General features: G+C 44.2%; 1 protein-coding gene across 2 annotated transcripts in view; it reads left to right on the top strand.

The window, feature by feature from the left end:
- Positions 1 to 23,125, top strand: part of SHISAL1 (shisa like 1) — a 119,540-nt gene that overhangs the window by 53,493 nt on the left and 42,922 nt on the right. The window contains exons 1-3 of one of the 2 annotated variants that reach the window (XM_020982833.2): positions 1,586 to 1,771; positions 9,387 to 9,486; positions 13,715 to 13,928. In XM_020982833.2, coding sequence (XP_020838492.1) covers positions 9,420 to 9,486; positions 13,715 to 13,928 — 281 coding nt within the window. In that variant the 5' untranslated portion in view covers positions 1,586 to 1,771; positions 9,387 to 9,419. Of the gene's footprint in view, positions 1 to 1,585; positions 1,772 to 9,386; positions 9,487 to 13,714; positions 13,929 to 23,125 lie in introns of those variants that run through there. The other variant, XM_020982834.2, reaches the window with a different exon arrangement.

Genomic DNA, 23,125 nt, shown 5'->3' with positions numbered 1-23,125 from the left:
TTCCAAGCTTATTCAAGAGCTCTTGTGCTTGAGGATTCTTCTAAAATGATCCCAGACACCCCTAGATTTATTCAAAGAATGAACTGACCTCAGCCAACATTCATTAAGCACCTACTGTGTACAATCCTATTCTGAGCACTGGAGGAGACAGAGGTCCATAAGACTGCCTTCTAAGACCTTGCAGTGTAGTTGGGGAGAATAAGGCACACGCACCAATAAATCAGAGACAAGGCAGAACATGCTGAATGAATGTGAGCTGCTAGGCAAGGGGTCCAGGAAAGAAGGGTCACTTCTGATGATCAAGGAAGGTTTCAGGGGGTGGCAGGATGGAGCTGGGTATCCAACATTGTAAACAATTTTTAAAAGTTGGAGGGTGGAAGACATGCTGGAATGAGGAACACAGTAAATAACGAAAGAAGCAGGAAACATGCGGTGTGCCTCAGGAATGACGAGTAGTCTAGTTTGGGGAGCAAAGAGTGCATGGATGGGCATGGCATGTAGAGATGAAATGGAAAGGCAGGTTTTGTTGGTGCTGCTGCCACTGTTTCAGTAGCATCTAACTCTCTGCAACCCCATTTGGGGTTTTCTTGGCAAAGATACTGGAGTGGTTTGCCATCTTCTTCTCCAGCTCATTTCGCAGATGAGGAAACTGAGACAAAGGGTTAAGTGACACATACAGGCTCACACAGCTAGGTCAGATTTGAACTCAGGTCTTCCTGACTCCAGGCCCAGCACTGTATCACCCAGCTGTCCCAAGGTAGATTTCAGTCTAGTCATAGGAAGCCTTGAATGCAAGATAAAGGAATCTGAATAGTTTCTTGTAGCTTACATTTCTACAGTGCTTTATAGTTTACAAGGTTTGCCTCAAAACCTCTTTGTCAGAGAGAAAGTTCTCATTTTATTTTATTTATTTTACAGGTGAGAAAATGAGGCATAGAGAGGTTACTCTTGCCCAAGACCACACAGATAGTAAAGGGCAAAGTCAAGACTCGAATCCAAGGCTCCTGATTTGATGAAAAGCATCTTGGATTTGGTGTCAGGAGAAGACAGGTTCACATCCCAGCTCTGACTTTCACTGCTTGTGTAGCCTCGGCTGAGGCAGTGTGGTATCACATGTAGACACTGGACTTGAAGTCAAGAAGACCCAAGCTTAACTCCTACCTCAAACATTTACTCTATGCAAACCTGGGCAAGTTAACTCTCCTGAGCCTCAGTTTCCTTATCTGTAAAATGAGGGAGTAGGACTTTGGTGTCTGAGATTCTTTCCAGCTATAGACCGACGGTCTTATGAGCCTATGATAAGAAAAAGTTCATTAACTGCTCTGGGCAGGGCTCTGGGCTGGGCAGTGGATGGGCACTGGTGGGAGAGAGGGGGAAATAGTTAATAGGAGCTGGTCTATGTCCCAAAGTGCTCCCAGGACAGCGTGGAGGCCTCAGTTTCTTCACTTGTAAAGATGACCTTGTAGGTTGCTTCCCCTTTAGATCCAGACTCCAAGGATCCCCTGTCTAGTCCCTAGAAGTTCCATAGAGGTCAGCCCGTATTATGACCTTTCTGCTGATGGCATTCTCTGATGTCTCATTGTGCTGTGATGCTGACCCAAGGCACTCCAAGAGCACAGCTGGGGTGAACCTACCAAGCTAGACGGGCATCAGGCCCAGGCCAAGTGACAGACTGCATGGCTGTTGTCTGGAGACTGTCCCGGCTCTCCAGAAGGCCAGCCCAGCCACCAGATTTGCTTGGACACAACCATGTGTGAATCTACCTACTAAGGTATGATGAGGTTGGGATCCATGCCAACCAATAGGAGGGGCCCACCCTGGGGAAATCGTGGCTCCCGGAAACCTATGCTGCAGTTAGCATTCAGCTCTCTGGTCAAATTTGAGCAGCAGCTTCTACAGGAGGGGGGGGGGCATCTGTCCAGCCCTGCTCTGGTACCACCATTGAAGGATGTGACTTAACCAGCTCTCCTGAGGCAGAGATGCATTGCCACCTCCCCATGGCTCTGATGCTGTGTGTGCTTAAAATACATCCATCGAAGGAGCCAATTATAAAACCCAACAGCATCCTCAGAACTGCCTCCTCAGCTCCTGCTGCTGGGCTTCCTCCTCACCTGCTGTTCGCTGCCTCTTCCCTCCCCCATGCCACAGCACAACCTGAGCAGGCACAGGCTTGGCACCAAGTGCCCTGGTGCCCCCTGTCATCTCAGAGTCTTAATAAAGATGCCCACTGCCAGCTTTCCAGGGCCCGGGTTCCAGTTTTCTCTTTCAGGCTTGCCTGTGGAAAGTTCAAAAGTAAGGCCCCTACAGGAATCTTATCTTAGAATGACCTGGCCAGGTGAGACATTTATATTTTCAGCTTCCTTTCACACAGCATTGGGCACCCACTATGTACCCTCATAGAGATTTTGGTTTAATGGTAGGAGGGGGAATAAATCATGCACAAAAATAACCATGCAATCTAATTACCAAATGCCTGCTATGCACATCTTTCTAACCCGGAGCTCTGAACGTTGTTTGGGCCTTGGCCCCACTGGACAATTAGTCTGGTAAAGCCCATGGACCCCATCTCAGAATCATGTTGTGAAATGCAATGGGATTACAAACGGGATTACAAGAAGAACCAGTTCTATTGGACTATAGCCATCCCTTTCTTCACCTGAGTTCGCAGAGCCCAAGTTAAGCACACCTATTCTAAGACTAAACTGCTAAGCAGGCGCAGCTCTGCCTGAGAAAGGTTTCTCAAGAGTTCTCTATACCAACAAAGCCCCAACTCTGGCCCCAAATAAAAACAGGCAAGCCATTACAACAGATGCTGGGGGTTCTGGAATCCCAGGTTTAGGGTGAAGGGACCTTAGCAACCATGGTGCCCAACCCTCTGTTTTTACAAAGAAGGAAACTGAGGCCCAAGGGGAGAGTGACTTTCCCAAGGTCATTTTCTTTAAGAGAATTTAGCTATGAAGGCAGTTTCTCATTCTTTATTCATTCATTTCATAGGCATTTATTAAACACTCTTGTGCAGAGGCTCTATGTTCAGCCCTGAGTATATGAAGAGGAAATAATTCCTACCGTCAAGGAATGAATGAATGGATGAGTGAGTGAATGAATGAATGAATGAAGCATTTTAAGTATTTATGATGTGACAAGCACTGTGCAAAGTAATAAGGATAGAGATAGAAAAGTAGGATAGTAGGGTGCTCTCAGGAGCTCTCATTCCAATGGAGAAGACAATGTATAGAGAAGGCTCCAGCTGCAACTCACATGGGAAGAGGTCTCCTAGTCCTTAGGGGGCAGAAGCAAAGCAGATGGTCAGGCCTCATCTTTCTTTTTTTTTTCTTTAGCTTAATAGTATTTTATTTTTTTCAATCATACATAAAGATAAGTTTCAACATTTATTTTTATAAGATTTTGAGTTCCAAATTTTTCTCTTTCCCTCCTCTCCCCACTCCCCAAGACAGCAAGCAATCTGATACAGGTTATACATGTACAATCATGTTAAACATATTTCCTCATTAGTCATGTTGTGAAAGAAGAATCAGAACAAAAAGGAAAAAACAGAAGAAAGAAAAAAACAAAAAAAATTGAAAGTATAATGCTTCAATATGCATTCAGACTCCATAGTCTTTTCTCTGGATGTAGATAGTATTTCCCAACATGAGTCTTTTGGAAGTGTCTTGGATCATTGTATTGCTGAGAAAAGCTGGGTCTATCAAAGTTGGTCATTCAACAATGTTACTGATACTGTGAACAATGTGCTCCTGGTTCTGCTCACTTCACTCAGCATCAGTTCATGTAAGTCTTTCCAGGTTTTTCTGAAGTCCACCTGCTCATCATTTCTCATAGCACAATATTACTCCATTACATTCATGTACCACAACTTGTTCAGCCGTTCCCCAATTGATGGGCACCCCTTTGATTTCCAATTCTTTGCCACACAAAAGGAATGGCTAAAGGGTCTTTCCCCCTTTTATATGATCTCTTTGGGATACAGACCGAGTAGTGGTATTGTTGGATCAAAGGGTATGCACAGTTTTATAGCCCTTTGAGTATAGTTCCAAATTGCTCTCCAGAATGGTTGGATCCATTCACAACTCCGCTAACAATGCATTAGTGTTCCAATTTCCCCATATCTTCTTCAACATCTATTATTTCCTTTTCCATCGTATTAGCCAATTTGATAGGTGCGAGGTGGCACCTCAGAGATGTTTTAATTTTCATTTCTCTAATCAGTAGTGATTTAGAGCATTTTTTCATGTGATTATAGATAGCTTTAATTTCTTCTGAGAACTGCCTGTTCATATCCTCTGACCATTTAGCAATTGGGGAATGACCTGTATCCTTATAAACTTGACTCAGTTCTCTATATATTTGAGAAATTATGTCTTTATCAGAAACACTGGCTGTCAAAATTGTCTCCCAGTTTTCTATTTTCCTTCCAATCTTGGCTGCATTGGTTTTGTTTGTGTAAAACCTTTTTAATTTAATGTAATTAAAATGATCCATTTTGCATTTCATAACATTTCTCTATCTCTCGTTTGGTCATAAATTCTTCTATTCTCCATAGACCTGACAGATAAACCATTCCTTGCTCTCCTAATTTGCTTACTGTCTCACCCATTATGTCTAAATCACGTACCCATTTTGACCTTATTTTGGTATATGATGTGAGATGCTGGTCTATGCCTAGATTCTGCCCTACTCTTTTCCAGTTTTCCCAGAAGTTTTTGTCAGATAGAGAGTTCTTATCCCAGAAGCTGGGGTCTTTGGGTTTACCATAGTTTTGATGACTGCTGCTTTATAATATAGTTTTAGATCTGGTAAAGCTAGGCCACCTTCCCTTGCATTTCTTTTCGTTAATTCCCTTGATATTCTTGACCTTTTGTTCTTCCAGATGAATTTTATTATTTTTTTTCTAGCTCTATAAAATATTTTTGATGGTTTGATTGGTATGGCACTGAATAAGTAAATTAATTTAGGTAGAATTGTCATTTTGATGATATTAGCTCGACCTACCCATGAGCAACTGATAACTTTCCAATTATTTAGATCTGACTTTATTTGTGTGAAAAGTGTCTTGTAATTGTGTTCATATAATTCTTGAGTTTGTCTTGGCAGGTAGACTCCCAAATACTTTATATTGTCTACAGTAATTTTAAATGGAATTTCTCTATCTCCTACTGCTAGGCTTTGTTGGTAATATGTAGAAATGCTGATGATTTATGTGGGTTTATTTTATATCCTGTAACTTTGTCAAAGTTGTTAATTATTTTAAGTAGTTTTTTTAGTTGATTCTCTAGGATTCTCTGTACTATCGTATCATCTGGAAAGGGTAATAGTTTTATTTCCCCATTGTGTATTCTAATTGCTTCAGTTTCTCTTTCTTTTCTTATTGCTAAAGCTAATATTTCTAATACAATATTGAATAACAGTGGTGATAATGGGCATCTTTGTTCCCTCCACCCCGATCTTACTGGGAAAGCTTCTAACTTAACCCTATTACATAAAATGCTTACTGATGGTTTTAGATAGATACTGCTTATCATTTTAAGGAAAACTCCATTTATTCCTATGTGCTCTAGTGTTTTTAATAGGATTGGTTGCCATATTTTGTCAAAACTTTTTTCTGCATCTATTGAGATAATCGATCATACAATTTCTGTTAGTTGTGTTGTTAATATGATCAGTTATGCTCATAATTTTCTTAATATTGAACCAGCCCTGCATTCTTGGTATAAATCCCACCTGGTCATAGTGTATTATCCTCATGATAAGTTGCTGTAATCACTTTGCTAATATTTTATTTAAAATTTCTGCATCAATATTCATCAGAGAAATTGGTCTATGATTTTCTTTCTCTGTTTTGGCTTTTCCTGGTTTAGGTGTCAGCACGATATTTGTATCATAAAAGGAATTTGGTAGAATTCCTTCTTTAACCATTTTTCCAAATAGTTTGTATAATATTGGAATTGTTCTTTAAACATTTGGTAGAATTCACTTGTAAGTCCATTGGGCCCTGGAGATTTTTTCTTAGGGAGTTCATTGATGGCTTTTTCAATTTCTTTTTCTAAAATGGGGTTGAGTATTTTATTTCCTCTTCTGTCAATCTGAGTAGTTTACATTTTTGAAAGTATTCATCCATTTCACTCAGATTGTCAGATTTACTGGCATACGGTTGGACAAAATAGCTCCCAATTATTGTTTTAATGTCCTTTTCATTGGTGGTGAATTCACTCTTTTCATTTTTTATGCCGGTAATTCGGTTTTCTTCTTTCTTTTTTCAATCAAATTAACCAGAGGTTTATCTATTTTATTGTTGTTGATTTCATAAAACCAGCTCTTAGTTCTATTTATTAGTTCAATAGTCTTCTTATTTTCAATTTTATTAATCTCTCTTTTGATTTTCCCCTGAATTTCCAATTCTTAGCCACCACAAAAAGAGCTGCTGTAAATATTTTTGTACAAATAACTTCTCTCCCTGCCCCTCACCTTTTTGTGGAATGTCTTTAGGATATAGAACTAACAGTGGTATTGCTGCACAGTTTTATACCTCTTTGGGCATAGCAACTATTCATTTGTAATGTTCTGTGCTCTGACCTTCCCTGTTTTAAGGCCTCTCCCAGACCTGACATTCCCTGTTCTGAGGTCCCTTCCAGCAGTGACATCCCCTGTTCTGTGATGTTTCTGGGAGGCAAAGTAGTGGATAGGAGACCACAGAGTTATAAAATGACCTGGGTACAAGTCTCACCTCTGATACTATTGGGTGTGTGATCCTGGGCAAACCTTTCTGGGGTGCAGGCACCTCTCTAGGTCCCTACGTTGCAGAACAGCCTCTGCTCTGCTATATAAAAGGGAGTTTCCTTACCAAGAGCTCCCTATACCTGTGAAGTCACAGATCTGGACTTTATAAAATAACTTGTTCCAGCCAACCCCATTCTAAAAGGACCAATGAGGCTTCTTCCTCTTTTTTAAAATGGCGCCCACATCAGAAGCAGGAATGTTATGAATCAAAGGCTCTCTCTTAAGAACTGCCCTGGCGGCCACCCAAGCCAGCCAAAGACATTCCCAGCACACGTCAAGATCCTACGGAATCTGGGTCTGGACCAGACTTCAGACGAAGGTTAGAAGGCAGTGATGGGCTTCTGGGCCCAGGATCAGTGCCTGAGGGGAGCTGCCAGTAGCAATGGAGGTGGGCAGATTTCACCTTAGGCACATCTTGTTCCAGGAGTTATACAGGATAGAAACTCCGTAGGCAAAGAAACATTTTCCTTCAGAAACAGTGGATCAGATTATAGACTATCTAAGTGGCAGTGATCTCAGGGGCCATCTAGTTCAGTCCACGCAACAACAACAATAATATTTAACATTATATAGTGCTTGCTATGTGGCAGGCATGGAGACCAGAGATTGAGGAATCTAGGAAGTGGGTCACATTTGGCAGCTAGCCAGCCTTGTTCTGCTTGGAGCTGGAGGACTGAACCAGGAGCATGGGGGACATGGAAGAGAAGCACATTTCAGCTTGATAGAAAGAAAACTGCTTAACAGTGAGAATTGTAGGAAAGTAGCCAGGAGGGCCTGTCTCAGGAGGAAATCAGAGTCTGCAGAAGAAGGAGAATTTCCTAGATGTCAGGCAAAGGGTTAGAGTAGATGCCATCTAGTTTTCTTTTCCTCTCTCAGATTCTGTGAAGTCCATTTCCATCTCTGAGCCTCAGTCTCCTCATCTATAAAATGGCTGTCATAATTTTTGTACAGCCTTCCTCCCAGGGCAGTAGGGAGCAAAGGGCTTTGTAAACCATAATATCCCACAGAAAGGGGAGCTACCAATTTTTTTTTACAATAGCAATTTACAAGGTAACTAGAACCAACCTTCTGGTCTCATTTGAGAACCCTGGACAAGTCACTTCCCAGCACATAACAGGAACTTAATAAATATTTATTGGTTGATGGGTTCCCCTTTTGGGGCCTCAGTTTCTAGCTATTTAAAAAGCTTGGATCACAGACTCAAAGATCTAGAACATAAATTGACCTCTAAGAGATCATCCAGTCCAATCTCTTCATTTTACATATGAGGAAACTGAGGCTCAGAGAAGATGAGTCACTTGCCCAGGATCCACGCAGTTCATGAGTGTCAGAGGTGGTGTTTGGCTTCTTCCTGACTTCCAAGTCCAGAAGGGATGGCTATTACATCACCCTTGTGCTCCCAAGGGAATGTGGAGACCATCTCCTCCAGAGCCCTCATTTTTCAGAGGGAATAACTGCTATCTTGACCTTGCATCTAAGTCCAGGTTTTGCACACAGTAGGCAATGAACAAATATTTGCGGAATAGGATGCAACAGAAGCAATATGCCCCTTACAAGGTTTTGTCTTTCCAATTCCACCACCTTAAAACTCACTGATCCAGAAGCAGTTTTAGATCAATCAATGGGTGGGGCAAATGGTTCTTGCAAACATTGTTCATAGATCATAATTCAATTCAACAAACATTTGTTAAGTACCTACTATGTGCCAGGTAGTATGCTGGGTGTTAGGGATAGAAGGAGCTCATACTCTACCCGGGGACACAACCTGGGTGCTTAGGAGCAAATATGAGGTGATTTAAGCATCTGGGGAAGCTAGGGAAGATGTTGCGCAGGAGGTGGCACTTTGGGAAAAAGATAAGAATCCTAAGAGGTAGAGATGAGGAGCACATTCAAAACATGGTGAGGATGGGGGCAAGGAGACAGCCTAGATAAATGCTTAGAGGTGGGAGATGGAATACTAAATTGGGGAAACAGACAGCAGGTCAGTTTGGCTGGAACAACTCATTGAGCATCATTCATTTATTCAAAAAATACTTATTCAATCAGACTACAATCCCCTGTGTGTGGGAACTTGAGTTCCTACAAGCACTGATAAGGTGTAACCTCTGGTCTTACAAAGCTCCCAGTCTAGTGGGGAATACAAGGTGTTGAATCTAATGCCTATTAGTATATTATAAATCCATGAGTACAAGGTGTAGTGAAATCAAAGGAGGGAGAAATCACTTCCAACTAGAGACAGGGACCAGCAAAGGCTTCCTGGAGGAGGTGTCATTGGTATGGGGCCTTGAAGGGCAGACAAAAAGTCAGGTAGACATTTACACGAACATAGCCCCTAACCCAGGTGGGCCGTGTGGATGTCTCACTTCAGTTTCCGGTCCTGTGGCCTGCAGAACCTAAGCAAGTCTCAGTGACGACCTCTGGTCCCTTTCTGCAGCCTGGAGGTGACTCTAGGTTTTTAAGCCTCTCCCTCAGCCCTCTTCCCCACTCAGCCACAGCTCCAGCTGGCTGCCCCCGGACTCCACAGGAGCTGTGCATCAGGACCCATGATAGAGAGACTCCTCCCTAATGGTTTCTATCCTCTCCTTGCTCAGGTAATTCCCTGACGGATCAATGACAGCCAAACGATGACAAGTTGTGGCCAACAGTCCTTGAATGTGCTCATGGTCATTCTCTCATTGCTGTTCTCAGCAGGTAAGGAAGTCCCTGCTAAATTCATCCTCTTGGGATGGGAGCTGGGCCTGGGAGGAGACAACAGCAGCCACTGTGCATGGCCGGGTAGAGCCAGAGGGTCAGGTGGGGGCCACACAGGAGAGAGTGAACACCGGAGAAAATACAACAAATCCCATTCCTACCTCTCTAGGAAGAGCCCAGGGGGTCAGGAGGGCCAGAGTCACAGGATTTCTGCAAGGAGGGTGGTAGAGTGAGATCTCAGCAAGCAGCAAGGGATAGTGGAAAGAGGACTAGATTTAAAGTCATAGGTCATGAGTTCCAATCTTGATTCTTCTTGTATAACCTTAGACAAGTCATTTTCCCATCTCTGGGCTTCAGTTTTCTCAGGTAAAAGATGATGGTGTTGGACAAGAAAGGTGCCCTCTGTCCCTAAATCTCTGATGCCATGAGCTCACTTCTGTGAGAAAAAGGTCTGTCTCTCTGCCCCACCACCTTACCACGATACCCCCTGGGTTCCAGCCTCAACCCCTGCAAAGCAAAAAAGCTTGGAGTGGGTGACCAGCTCTCTTACAGCCCAGGCCACACAGAGAGCCAAGGTCCTGGAGCAAACCCTATTTTAAATGGCACATTAAGGGTGGCTTATCTATTCAGGCCCAGAAGCCTTTTCTGCTCCTTGGAATCCCAGCTCAGCGTCTAAGAGTGTCTATTCTCCATCACTAGCAAACACCGCTGACCTTTCACAAATGTATTTCCAGGCCTCTTGTCTCATTTTCCTGGTGCTGAGATGCAGGTACTTACAAGGCTATTTGTGCATCTCGGCCATGATTTCTTTCCCTGAGATGTGCAATGAAGCGTCTCCCACAAAGAATGAGTCCCAGAGGCCACTGCCTGGCTCGCTGTGCTGCTGACACCCTGCCTGTCCCTGCCGCCATGGAGAGGTGCAGCACCGGGAAACAAGCTGGATAGTCAGTGACAGCAGAGAGGGCCAGCAGGGTGGGGGAGAAAGAGTCCAGCCAGGGGAACTCAGACCCCGGGCTTTGATACTCACTGCTCCTATGACCGTGGGCAGATCCCTTCCCTAATCCTCTGTAAAAAGGCAGGGGTAGGGGGAGTCTACATGGCCTCAGAGATCCCTTCCATCTCTGACATTCAGGTGCTGGGATTTGAGGTCCAGAGATCCGTGTTCAAATCTGGCTTTAATATCTTGTTAGCCATGTGGCCTTGGGGAAGCCCTTTCCCTTGTCTGGGCCTGAATTTCCTCATCTGTCAGTGAAAGGTTTGGTCTAAGTAACCTCAAAGACTCCTACCAGCTCTAAACAAATGGTTCTATAATCCAGATTCCCTTCAGCTCCCTGGACCCAAGTGTGCTTTTCTCTGAACTACAAGATTGAACTAGATGTCCTCTAAGGGACATTCTGGAACATGGAGCCTAATTAATGTGACACTAATTATAACTCCCATTCCCATGGTCCTTGAAGATTTATAAAGCCCTTCCTCTCAATGGCATTGGAAGCCGGCTAACACGGGCATCATTTTCCCTACATCTTACAGATAAGGAAGGTGAGCCCCAGACCGGGCGAATGATCTACCCCAGGTCACACAGCTGGTAAGAGTCAGACTGGACCTAGAGTTCAGGTCTCCTGACATCAGATCCCTGATGCCACCAACTGCAGGACTTCCCTGACTTTTTAAAATTTGTGGCACTTCTAGCATTTTGCTAAAAACAAAACAAAACAAAACAAAAAATCCTTCACAGTGGGACGAGTCTGAACATCTGACTGGAACTCATTGAAAATGACACAGAGTAACTGCAGATATGGATGCCTGCCCATTGCTTAAAGATATTCATTAAGAGGCTGAGAGGATTCTCTCTTTTTCTCCTTTCTCAGGCTTCCTTATCTCCCGTAGTGAATCCTCCCTGTGGTGGAGGTAGGAGTCTGTCTGCCAAGTTCACCTTTCATCAGCTATAGAACTAGAGGGACCAGAGAGATTGAGGCTAACCCTATTAGTTTATAGAAGAAGAAACACTGGGCCTTAATTTTCTTCACCTGCAAATCAAAATCAATACAAGGGCCTACCTAGCTCTATCTAGCCGAGTAGCGTAGGTTTGGAACTGGAAGGGACATCGTTAAGCCCAACCACCCCACTTTGCAGATGAAGAAACTGAGGTCTGGGGAGGAATTGCCTGGGGTGTTTCACATAGGTCACCCAGGAGCTAACTGGAGAGGCAGTGTGATCCTAGGGTAAGGAGATTGGCTCTGATAAGAGAAACCCAAAACCTACTTCTGATCTTTGCAATCTGAGTGACCCTGGGCAAGTCACTGTTTCTCTGAAGTTCAGCCGAGATTGGACTCCACGGCCTCGGAGGTGCCTTCTAGACCCAAGCAGTGATTCAGGATTCAGACCCTGGCTTCTCACTGAAAGCCTGTCCATTTCTTCATCGCCCTGATTTTAGCTGAATGCCTAGAGAAGGGCTTCAGCTTACCCAGGGTTGGAGAGCTATTAGGCAACGGACCGTGAAGCTGGGTTTTGTGCAGTTCGTTCTTTTCTGTGCAAAGCCAGATGTATTTAGTCTGTCCAGCTCGTCTGCCCAAAGTCCAGATGTCCATCCAGCTATTTTGTCCATGCCAGCCACCACGTATATACTGAGCACCTCCCGCTTGCTTGGTTAGTGTGAAGGGCACACGGTGAATAAGCTGTGGTCTTCAAATCAGGACTTTGGGCTGGAAGAGACCTGAGAAATTATCTAATCTGATCCCCTCATTTTACAGAAAGGGAAACTGAGGCTCGATTATGGGGAGTGTCTTACCCCAAGGTTACCCAGGTACCAAGCAATGTAGGAAGTCAGAGGTCTTCTCACTCCGAAGAGTTCTAAAGGAGCCCCAGCCTGGCCAGAGAGAGAAATCTTTACCCAGCTCCAATGCCTCCTCTTCCATGAAGTACTATTGGGTTACCCCCAAGTCATGAGTGATATCTCCCTCCTCCAACGGCCTTTGTGTTTGGGGATCATAGAATTGGAGCTGGGAGGGCCCTCTGAGCTCCTGTAGCCCAATTCCTTCATTTTACACTTGGGGAAACTGAGGCCCACAGAATAACTTGCCCAGGGTTACACAGTCAGTAAATATCTGAATTAGTATTTGAATCCAAATGTGACTGCAACTGTAGTAGGAGGTCAGGGGAAGGGGTGAGATCAGCATCAACTCATCTCCAACAACTGGCCAGCTCTAGCATCAACTGGATGAAGGCCGTGGGACTTAGGTGGGCCTTGCAGGATGGTTATGGTCCATGGGAGGAAAGAGGAGAAAGTTCCTAGGATCCTGGCTCTAGTACCAGGAGGAACCTTAGAGGACATTAAGTCCAACCCTCCCATTTTTCAGATGAGGAAACTGAGGCTCAGAGAGGTGAGAAAGTGACTTGCCCAAGGTCACACAGATAATAGCTAAGATTGAATTAATATCTAGATTTGTGTGACTCCAAGTTCAGGGTCCTCTCCACTATAGCACGCTGCCTTCAAAGGGAATAAGGGGAGTAGACTGAGCCTTAGTACTCAGAAATCCCAAGGTCAGGATTTGGAAATTCTACAGGCATGGATTAAGCACTTACTGTATACCAACTCAGGGGTGAGAGCTGTGGGAATACAAGGAAGCAGAACAGTAGACCCAGCCCTCATGGAGCTAATAAACTGGGGGGAGGGTGTCACGGAATAAGACGGGTGCAGAAATTGCTAAAATATAAAATGGAAGATGGTAAGTAGGCAAGAGGAGTAGAGCCAAAATGAAACTGGAGTCCAGATGAGGGTCAGATCCCTACTTCCCAGGGATCTGGGAAATCAGAGAAGGCTTCGTGGAGGAGGTAGCATTGGATAGGACAGAAAAAAGGGATGGAAAGGGAATCCCGGGCACGGGGAACAGTATGAACAAGGGAGGCAGGAGCGACATGGTTTAGGAATAGTGAATCATCCGTTTTGTGTAGAACACAGAAGATGCGATGCGGGGCAAAGTGAGGTGAGGTTGGAGCCAGGCTGGGGAGGGCTCCGGAATGCACGCTTGATCGTGTTGGCAGTACAGAGCCCCAGGGCAGTTCAGCAGGTGAGTGTTCGGGTCAGAACTGAGCATAGGAAGGTGGCTCTGACCGGTGGGGTAGACACCTCCAGCGGGAGGAAGGAGGGCAAGCCCCGCTCTTCTCTCCGGGAGCAGGCGCCCGAGCCGGCGCCCGGTCACAGAGCCCTTCTGGCGGGTTTGTTTTGCAGTGCTGTCCGCGCACTTTAGAGTCTGTGAGCCCTACACCGACCACAAAGGTCACTACCACTTTGGCTTCCATTGTCCTCGGCTTTCCGACAACAAAACTTTCGTCTTGTGCTGTCACCATAACAACACGGTCTTTAAATACTGCTGCAACGAGACGGAGTTCCAGGCGGTGATGCAGCTGAACCTCACCAGGCAATCCGAAGGCTACATGCATAAGTAAGTGGGTTCCTTCAGCCCCCGGTTGACCCTCATCTTTAAAGGATCCCTTTCCAAGGGGTTTGGAGTCGGGCTTGACCCGGATGCAAAGCCTACCTCTGACTCTGCCCAAGCACTGGTGTCCCTTTCTGACCTTCACTTTCCCCATCTGTAAAATGGGAATAATAATTCCCAAACTACCTATTGCTACCATCCAACATTGTTATAAAGCAAAGTGCCAGATAAAGGAGAATGACTGTTTGGGCATCCTTCCTTCCTCTGGCACCAGTGCCTGCCTCCTACACACACACACACACACACACACACACACACACACACCCCAAGAGAAACATCAGCCTGTTATATTGTTAGCTTATAAGACCAATCACCCAATACTGTCTGGCATTCAGTCCCCAAAGCTCACATAGCCTTCTGCCCAACATAACTCGAGGGGACACAAAATAATAACAGCGCTCTCAGAATTCCAAATGCTTTATAAACATTAACAAGCCCTAGCCAGGCCCCGCTAAGAACGGGAGGCAAATGTGATCGTCACCTTGCTCCAGATGGGAAACACAGTCCCTGAGGGAGGTAAATGGTGCCAGAATGAGAATTCCAGTGAAGGAATTTAATATGAAGAGGCAGAGAGCCGGCTGGAGGCTTGGCAGGCAGAGGGCTCCAACTTTTCAAATGGAGTGGAGAGGGGATTTTTTTTTAATCCTTATTTTTAAAACCATGTGCTTCTATAATCTGCATATTTGCATGTGATTTCACACTAAAGCTGCTGAATGTTTCAGTGTTTGGTTCCTGAAGCTCATTGAGCAAATTTCAAATGAACCATTTGTCTCCAAGAAAAGAGGGAATCATTGAATCTTAGGATCATGAGCTCTTCAAATCAGAGCATCCTAGAATCTTAACATCTTAAACTACAGTGTCCTTGAATCTTAGATTTGGAATATCCTACAATCCTAGAATCTTAGAATTAGAGTATCCTAGAATCTTAGAACTAGGATATACTAGAATCTTAGAACTGGAGTCTCCTAGAATCTTAAAACTGGAGTCTCCTAGAATCTTAGAACTGGGGTATCCTAGAATCTTAGAACTAGGATATCCTAGAATCTTAGAACTGGAGTCTCCTAGAATCTTAGAACTAGAGTATGCTAGAATCTTAAAACTGGAGTGTCCTAGAATCTTAGAACAGGAGTATCTTAGAATCTTATACTGTAGTATCACATAAGCTTAGGGTATAGTTTCATAGAATCTTAGGATTGAATTATCAGACTCTTAGACTACAGTACCATAAAATTTTTAGAATAAAGTATATCTTACATACTAAATCTCATATAGTATATCTTATCCAGTTATCATAGAATTTTGGAATCTTAAAATCTGAGTATCTTAGAATCTTGGAATCAAAGGATACAAACTAACAAATCCAATTCAACAAATACTTAAGTACCTACCCAGTATGAGGTGCTGTGCTAGAGGTACCTGAGATACAAAGGCAAAACAAAACTATTCCTGAGTTCTATACTCTGATCAGAGTATCTAAGTTTAAGAATTTATAGGTTTAACCTTTAAGTTTTGCTCCAAGACCCAGCTTGAGAGAACTACTTTGTAAGCATAGTACAGAATGTCAAGACTAGGGCGGGGGGTGGGGGTTGCTTAGAACAGAGATGTCGGAGCTGAGAGGGGTCTTAGAAGAGAGAATGTCAGAGTTAGGAGTGGCCTTAGAACAGGGAATGTCAGAGCTGGGAGGGAGCTTAGAACAGGAGGTGTCAGAACTGGGAAGAACCTTGTAGAATTGAAGGGGACCTTAGAGGTCATTTAGTAAGACCCCCTCATCTTACAGATGAAGAAACTGAGGCCCAGGTAAAGAAAGTAACTTGCTCTGCAGATCACCCAAGTAAGCAGAAAGCCAGCATTCATACCTTGGCCTCCCAGAGCAGCAGTAGCCCCTCCCAATCCCTCACTGCCTCCGTGGATGTGAGTCACTGTCGTCTTTCACATTATTAACTGTTGGGATCGTCCCTTTAATGGAGGAGAGCTGGGGGAGTAGAGCTTAGAGTGAGCTGAGCTGAGCCAGTCTCCTCTCCCCACTCAGTCTCCCCAAACCTCTCTGCTTCTCCTTGGCACATGAATCAGCCCCAGAGACGGAGCTGGTGGCAGCCAAAAGGGTAACCAGCTTGGTGATGGATGCCTGATTTATTTGTGTTTTCTAAAAGAACAGAATGGCTTGTTTGGGTTGGGGCTGTTTGGCAGATGGAAAGCCAGGCCAGGCTGCAGAAAACTGTCTGATGGGGGAGCTCACCAAAACAGAAACCAGGCTCCTTTGGGGGTCAGGTGGATGGCATACAGGGCACTGAGGAAGGGAGAAGAGCACCAGAAGCACCTGATTTCAAGCATTGCCTCTAGGGTGCACCCTGGTCAAAACACTAAACTTTTCTGTGCCTTGGTTTCCAAATTTGTAAAACGGAGAAAATCAATCAAGTATTTATCAAGTCCTTGTTGTGACTCAGCCACCATACTAAGCACAGGGGTACAAAAACAAATAAACAAACAAAAAACAGCTCCTGCCCTCAAGGAGCTTATATTCTGACTGGGGAGACAACATTGTAATGGAAGAAATATCTCCTTTTTGAGTTCATATAGTAGGTAACTTCTGTCTAAATAAATCTACCACAACACAGAAAGTACAGATGTAAAAACTTAGGCTTTATTTTGCTTAAGCACAGGTTCAGAGAGGTAGAAAAATCACCCCTGAATAGAGATTAGGATTTTTGGATGAGCTTTTATAGAGAAGATTATATCGTAGAGACAGAGAACTATTTCTCTTACATTCTGCAAGCTTGTACATTTTGGGAGGCTAGAAAAATTAAGAAAAAAGACAGATTCATAACCCCATGCTTCCTTCAGTGTCATAAAAGTAGAACAAACTTAGTTAAGCAGAGTCATAATCTCATACATTCCCCCAAGGAAACAAACCTAATTAAACAAAGTAGGTAAACTAAGTCAGGCTACTGATTAAACTACATTTAGAAGATCCACAACTAGGCTGATGGAGGGGGGAGATTCACATGTCGATAGAGGCTGTGTCAATAGAATTCTTTCCTTAAATCAAATTACTTCGGAAGTCTCGAGTCCCTTTTTCTACTTCTTATCTGAGAAATTTTAAACAGTCTTCCTTTAACACTAGTATGCCGTGAATCAGGTTTTGGTCAAGTGATGTTAATATTAACTGAAGACAGGCTTTCAGTAAACCAGAGGTTGCAAAATGAATGGTCCTGAACCCCAAACAACAAAAATTAACAAAAAAAGAAATCAAAGGTGGCAAATTATAATCACAAGCTCCTTGAAAGTTTCACTTTTGTCTTTCTATCCCCAGCACTTAATACAGTACCTGGTACATACACCACAGAGTCTTAATAAATGCTTATTGATGGATTGATTGTCATCATTGGATACTTGTTCACCTGACTTACAGGGGTGTTTTGAGGAAAGAGCTCTATAAAATCTGCAGCTTTCAAGAAACGAGTTGTTGCTGCGAAGAGGGAGACGATCAGAACCACTTCTGATTCTGCCTCTTCTGGGAAATTTCTGTCATCCCCCTCATTCACAGAGGGAGCCTGGTGCTCAGGAAAAATCCCTGAGCTTGGGATCAGGAGACAGAATTCACATCACAGCCATCACTTCCTAGATGCCACATCCCAGTCCCCTTACCATCCTCACTGGTCCTCTCTCACTGGAATTCTTCAAGTGAAGGCTAGATGACCACCTCTCAGGCATGTTGTAACAGCGGGATTTTTCCTTGGGTATAGGTTTGATGATATGATTGCCCAGGTCCCTCCCAGCTCTGAAATGTTTGCCTCCCTCTGCGTCCGTGATAGCCTCTCTTCTCTGGAGATGCCCCAGTTTGTCAAAGTCCCTCCTAAAATATGGTACTCAGTTCTCTGTGGATTACAAATACTCATTGACCTGTAATGGGCTCTACCACATAGAAACCATTGTCTAGATGATCTATTATCTAGTAACACTTTTATCAGTAGCCACCTCCAATGCCTCACCGCAGTGTCAGGGTGACCCTGGGCTCTCAAAGTCTTGGAGCTTGGAGTCCAATCTTTGACTGATTCTTCTGGGCTAACACAGCGTCAAGTGTGGGCCCAATGATGAAGTGTGTGTTTTGTGGTGCAAGAATCAGCTGAGCTAAGCTCCAAGTAACTCATCGTCAGATTGGCTACAGATGACTGAATTTTTCCACCAAAGCAACTCTCAAAGTGCCCTAAGTCATAGAGAGGCTGCTATCTGTATCAGTGGAGGGAGCACCCCCACCGAGAAAAATTCATGACAAAATTGTTGTATCTCTCCACTGTCAGATCCAAAGGTGAACTGGAGAAGCTGTGGAAGTGACCTTGGAAGAGTGATCAGACGACATCCTGTTGGATTGAAATAGCCCTTATAGAAAAATGCACACATGGGATATCTTTTTCTGACATGAGTTTAATTGCAAGGAGAAAGCTTATCTCTGCAGATCAATGATCTGCTTTCTGTTGTCAAAAAACATAAACTCTGGCCCAGCTTGATCCCCTTAATGCCTTTGCTCCTCCATCCTCACCTTGAATATTTCTAAGTGACAAGAAACTCACTACCTGTCAAGGTAGACAATTTAATTTGTCATCTTAAGTCTAAATCTGCCACCTTGTGATTTCTCCAGGTTCTGCCCTCTGGGGCCAAGCAGGACAATGTTAATCTCTCATCTGTGTGGCAACCCTTCAAATACTTGAAAATAGCTGCTATTCTCCCTCCTCCGAAGTGTCCTCTGTCTCCATTTCCCTTAGGCAATCCTCCTATGATGTGGTCTCCTTTCCTCATACTATCCTGGTCCCCCTCCTCTTGCTCCCCAGCTCATCAATGGTCTTCCTAAAAGGTGATGCTTAGAACTGAACTCCAGATTCCACCAGAGTTGTCTAAGAGGAAAAGAGGTCAGAGGGACTCTCACACTTTCTCCCTCTGGCCCCATAATACATACTGAGAGTCAGCACCAGAAGAGATTTGCTGGCTTTCCTTCTGAGCTGATGTCTACAGAAAGCCCTTTGCTCTCTTATTTTAATATTATTTATCCTGTTACTTCTGGATGAAAAGGCTGTCTTTAGATGACCCCAGCTGCAGTTGGGCTGTTTTGGGTCAGCTTATCAGCACTGGTTCTGTTGGAAGGTTAATAGTTCACAAACTGCTTTTAGAGACATATTTGTTTATTGCTTAGGACACACTGAAAGAATTTTGGCCAATAAATAATCCCCAAATAGCCACATCTGTGGCTTCTAGTGCCCATGATGGCATTCAGTTGAAAAGGACTTTCTGCCATTTAGAGAGAGAGAGAGAGAGAGAGAGAGAGAGAGAGAGAGAGAGAGAGAGGGAGGGAGGGAGAGAGAGGGAGGGAGGGAGAGAGAGGGAGGGAGGGAGGGAGAGGGAGAGGGAGAGGGAGAGGGAGAGGGAGAGGGAGAGGGAGAGGGAGAGGGAGAGGGAGAGGGAGAGGGAGAGGGAGACAGGGAGGGAGGGAGAGGGAGAAGGAGAGGGAGAGGGAGAGAGAGAGAGAGAGAGAGAGAGAGAAGAGAGAGAGAGAGAGAGAGAGAGAGAGAGAGAGAGAGAGAGAAGCATCTGGAGAGGATTAATTTTCCAGATCACATTTTTAAAGCAAAAATTTAGCTGTTCTAAATGATTTCTACCATGTAGGATCCCAAGGCTTGTGCCACATTTCAGAAGCGACACTTCCAAGCTGGAAGTTGTCCCAAGGAAGGTGACTAGGATGGGAAGACGATATGTGTGAGGACTGATTGAAGAACCTGGGGACATTTCTCTAGTCTGCAAGTGGGAAAACTCAGGTGGGACCCTCTGGGCTCACAGTCATCGCCTAGCTAAGACATTGTCCCGGGGCAGACAGACTGGGTGGATTCTGAATGGCTCCAGAAGACAGAGCTAGTACTTGGCCACTTTTCAGGAGTACCATAGAGGAGACCCATACTTTGTGGAGGTGTCCACCTGGAGGCCATACTAGAATGTAAGTTCAATGCACGTAGGGAGAACCAAGGGTTTTGCACATTTTTTAAAATTTCCTTTTTTTTTACAAACTTAATAAATGTCAATAAATATAAACACTTCAATTTAGAAAGAAAGAACAGAAAAGGGGGGGCAAGGTGGGGGTAGGGAGTTATAGATGAAATTGTGACTCTCTGCCCTGCACTGGTTGTTCACATGTAGGGAAAGGGAAGGACCTCTGATTTGACCAATGTGAGAAACACCCAATGTGAAAACTCTCTCTACTGATACCTATTGGCAACTTCTCAGTAATTTCTAGTTAGTCATTTAAAGTCAGAAGGCATCTTAGAGGTCGTTGAGTCCACTCCCCTCATTTTACAGATGAGGAAACTGAGGCCCAGAGAGGTTGAATGGTCAAGGTCAAAGAAGTAGAGAATGACAGGGCTGGGCTCTCTGACCCCAGATCCAGCATCCTTCCTCCTATGCCTACGCCACATTGGCTCCTCTTAGAGAGTTGAAAGAGCTGTTCACACAGCGAGTAAGGATCAAGGGAAATTTATTAAATGTTAAAAATAGTAAATTAGTGTCAAAAGATTGATTAGTATTTTATTTTTAATATTATTTATTGATATTAAAATTTAATTAATAAATGTCATTTATTAACGCTTGCTATGTGCCAGGAATACAAATACAAGCAGAAAGATGGAACCTGCCCTCAAGGAGCCTACATTCTAATGGATCTGAGGCAAAGGCAGGATTTGAATTCATGTCTTCCCAACTCTAAGACCATTCTTCTGTCCACTCCACCACAGTGTATCTAGTACATGGTGACATTCCCCATGGTATTGTTGTTCAATCATTTTTCAGTTGTGTCTGACTCTTTGTAACCCCATTTGGGGTTTTCTCAGCAGAGATACCTGAGTGGTTTGCCATTTTACAGATGAGGAAACTGAGGCAAATGGGGTTAAGTGACTTGCCCAGGGTCACACAGCTAGTAAATCACTGAGGCAGGTTTAAAACTGACACCTGACTCCAAACCCAATGCCCTGTTTCTTAGCAGCCACCTAGACATTCCTTATCCATGTGGGAACTCCCCCAAGATAGGCTGTGCCTCAGAATCATTTATCCTCTCAGGTGGTTGCCTGAGGCTTTGAGAAGTTGACTTGCGCATACTCACACAAAGGTAGAATTTGAACCTAGATCTTTCTGAGTCCAAGCCCTGCTTTCATGGCATTGCTTTTCAGCAGACAGGAGCCCACTCAGTACAGGTCAGAATGCTCCTGGGGTTGGGCACCTCTCGGCCCTCCCTCCTCTCTGCTCTCCCCAGGCTCCGATTACTCCTGGATGCTGACGTGAGGATTAAGGCAAACCCTGACAGCCCAGCCAGCCAGGGAGGCTACACACACGATTCAACCAGAAAACATTTATATTCAGGAAACTGTAAAAACAAGCTCTCCAGGAAGGGAAAATTGGAAGCAGGCCTGGGTCTGGGAAGAAAGGATTCCATGCAGGACCAGGCCTCTGACAGAGAGGACACTTAAACCCCTTTTCGAGATGCCTGTCGGAGAGGGCCCAGGTGGATGGAGGCCTAGAGAGGGAGGAGCCCATGCACATAGCCCGGAATGGCGGCAGAGGCCCCAGTGAGTCCTGCAGCACCCCATCAGTCAGCCCAGACATGGCCACCCTGCACCTACATTTTCTCCCATATTGGGTTTTGGTGCTTGTTTCTAAAGCAAGATTCCACAGAAGAAAGTAGAAAAATAGCTCACATTTTCAGTGTTTGAAGATTTGCAGAGTATTTTTTTCAGGTTAAATTTTATTTTATTTTATTGTCAGACCTGCCTTCTCTCCCTCCCCCCTCCCCCTTCCCCATTAAGAGAGTAAAAAAAACCAAACCCCATTATAACTATGTACAGTTGAGCAAAACGAATTCCCACATTGACTATATCCAAAAACACCGTGCCTCTGCACTCCACGGGTTCAGCCTTTCTGGCAGGATGGGGCAGCGTGGTTCATCCTGAGTCCTCGGAATCGTAGTTGGTGATTCCACCGATCAGGTTTCCAAATTCTGTCGTATCTCTTGGTCCATACAGTATTGTTGTTACTGTCTTGCTTGCTTCCCTCTACATCAGTTCAAACAAGTCTTCCCAGGCTTCTCTGAAACCATCCCCATCATCACTTACTACAGTCCAGTAGTATCCATCACATTCGTGTACCATGGTGCATTCAGCCTTTTCCCAGTTGGTGGGCAGCACCCCATTCAGTTTCCAGTTCTTACAAAGTACTTTCTAACCATCAGCTCCTTTGGCCAGGTCAAGTCAGGACTAGAATGGCAAGAACAGGAATCTGGAATTTGCTCAGGGCAATAGGGAGCCATTAAGTATTTTTTAGCAGAAGAGTGGCATATCGGAAAAATCATTGGTACCTAGAATCTGTGGCTTACTTCACTGACAAGTTGGAGAGTATCCAGAGTAGGGATAAATGAGGTTTTTTAAAATTGATTTATTTTGAATTATCAACAATCACTTTCATAAGCTTCTGAGCTTCAAATTTTTCTCCGTCTCCCTCCCTCCCTTCCTTCCCAAGACAGTGCACGATCTGATATAGGCTATACACATACATTGCTATTAAATATATTTTCACATTTGTTATATTGTAAGGAAGAATAAGAACCAATAGGAGGAACCACCAGAAAGAGGAAACAAAACACAACAGAAGAAAAAAATAGCAAATAGTATATACTTCGATCTGCATTTAGACTCCATAATTCTTTCTTCTTTGTGGATAGCATTTTCCATTATGAGGCCTTTGGAGATGTCTTAGATCCTTGTATTGCTGAGAAGGGTTAAGTCTGTCAACATTAGTCATCACACAATGTGGCTGTCACTGTGTACAACGTTCTCCTGGTTCTGCTCACTTCACTCGGCATCGGTCCATGCAAGTGTTTTCAGGTGTTTTTGAAGTCTGCCTGCTCATCATTTCTTATAGCACAATAGTATTCCATTCCATTCATATACCACAACTTGTTCAGACATTCCCCAATTGATGGGCATCTTCTCACTTCCCAATTCTTTGCTGCTATGAATATTTTTGTACATGTGGGTCCTTTCCCATTTGTATGATCTCTTTGGGATACAGCCCTAGAAATGCTATTGCTGGGTCAAAGGGTGTGCCCTTTGGGCACA

This window comes from Phascolarctos cinereus, unplaced genomic scaffold (genome assembly GCF_003287225.1).
Source record: "Phascolarctos cinereus isolate Bilbo 61053 unplaced genomic scaffold, phaCin_HiC Scaffold_1;HRSCAF=81, whole genome shotgun sequence".
Lineage (NCBI taxonomy): Eukaryota > Metazoa > Chordata > Mammalia > Diprotodontia > Phascolarctidae > Phascolarctos > Phascolarctos cinereus.
This window is presented reverse-complemented; position numbering and strand designations above follow the sequence as displayed.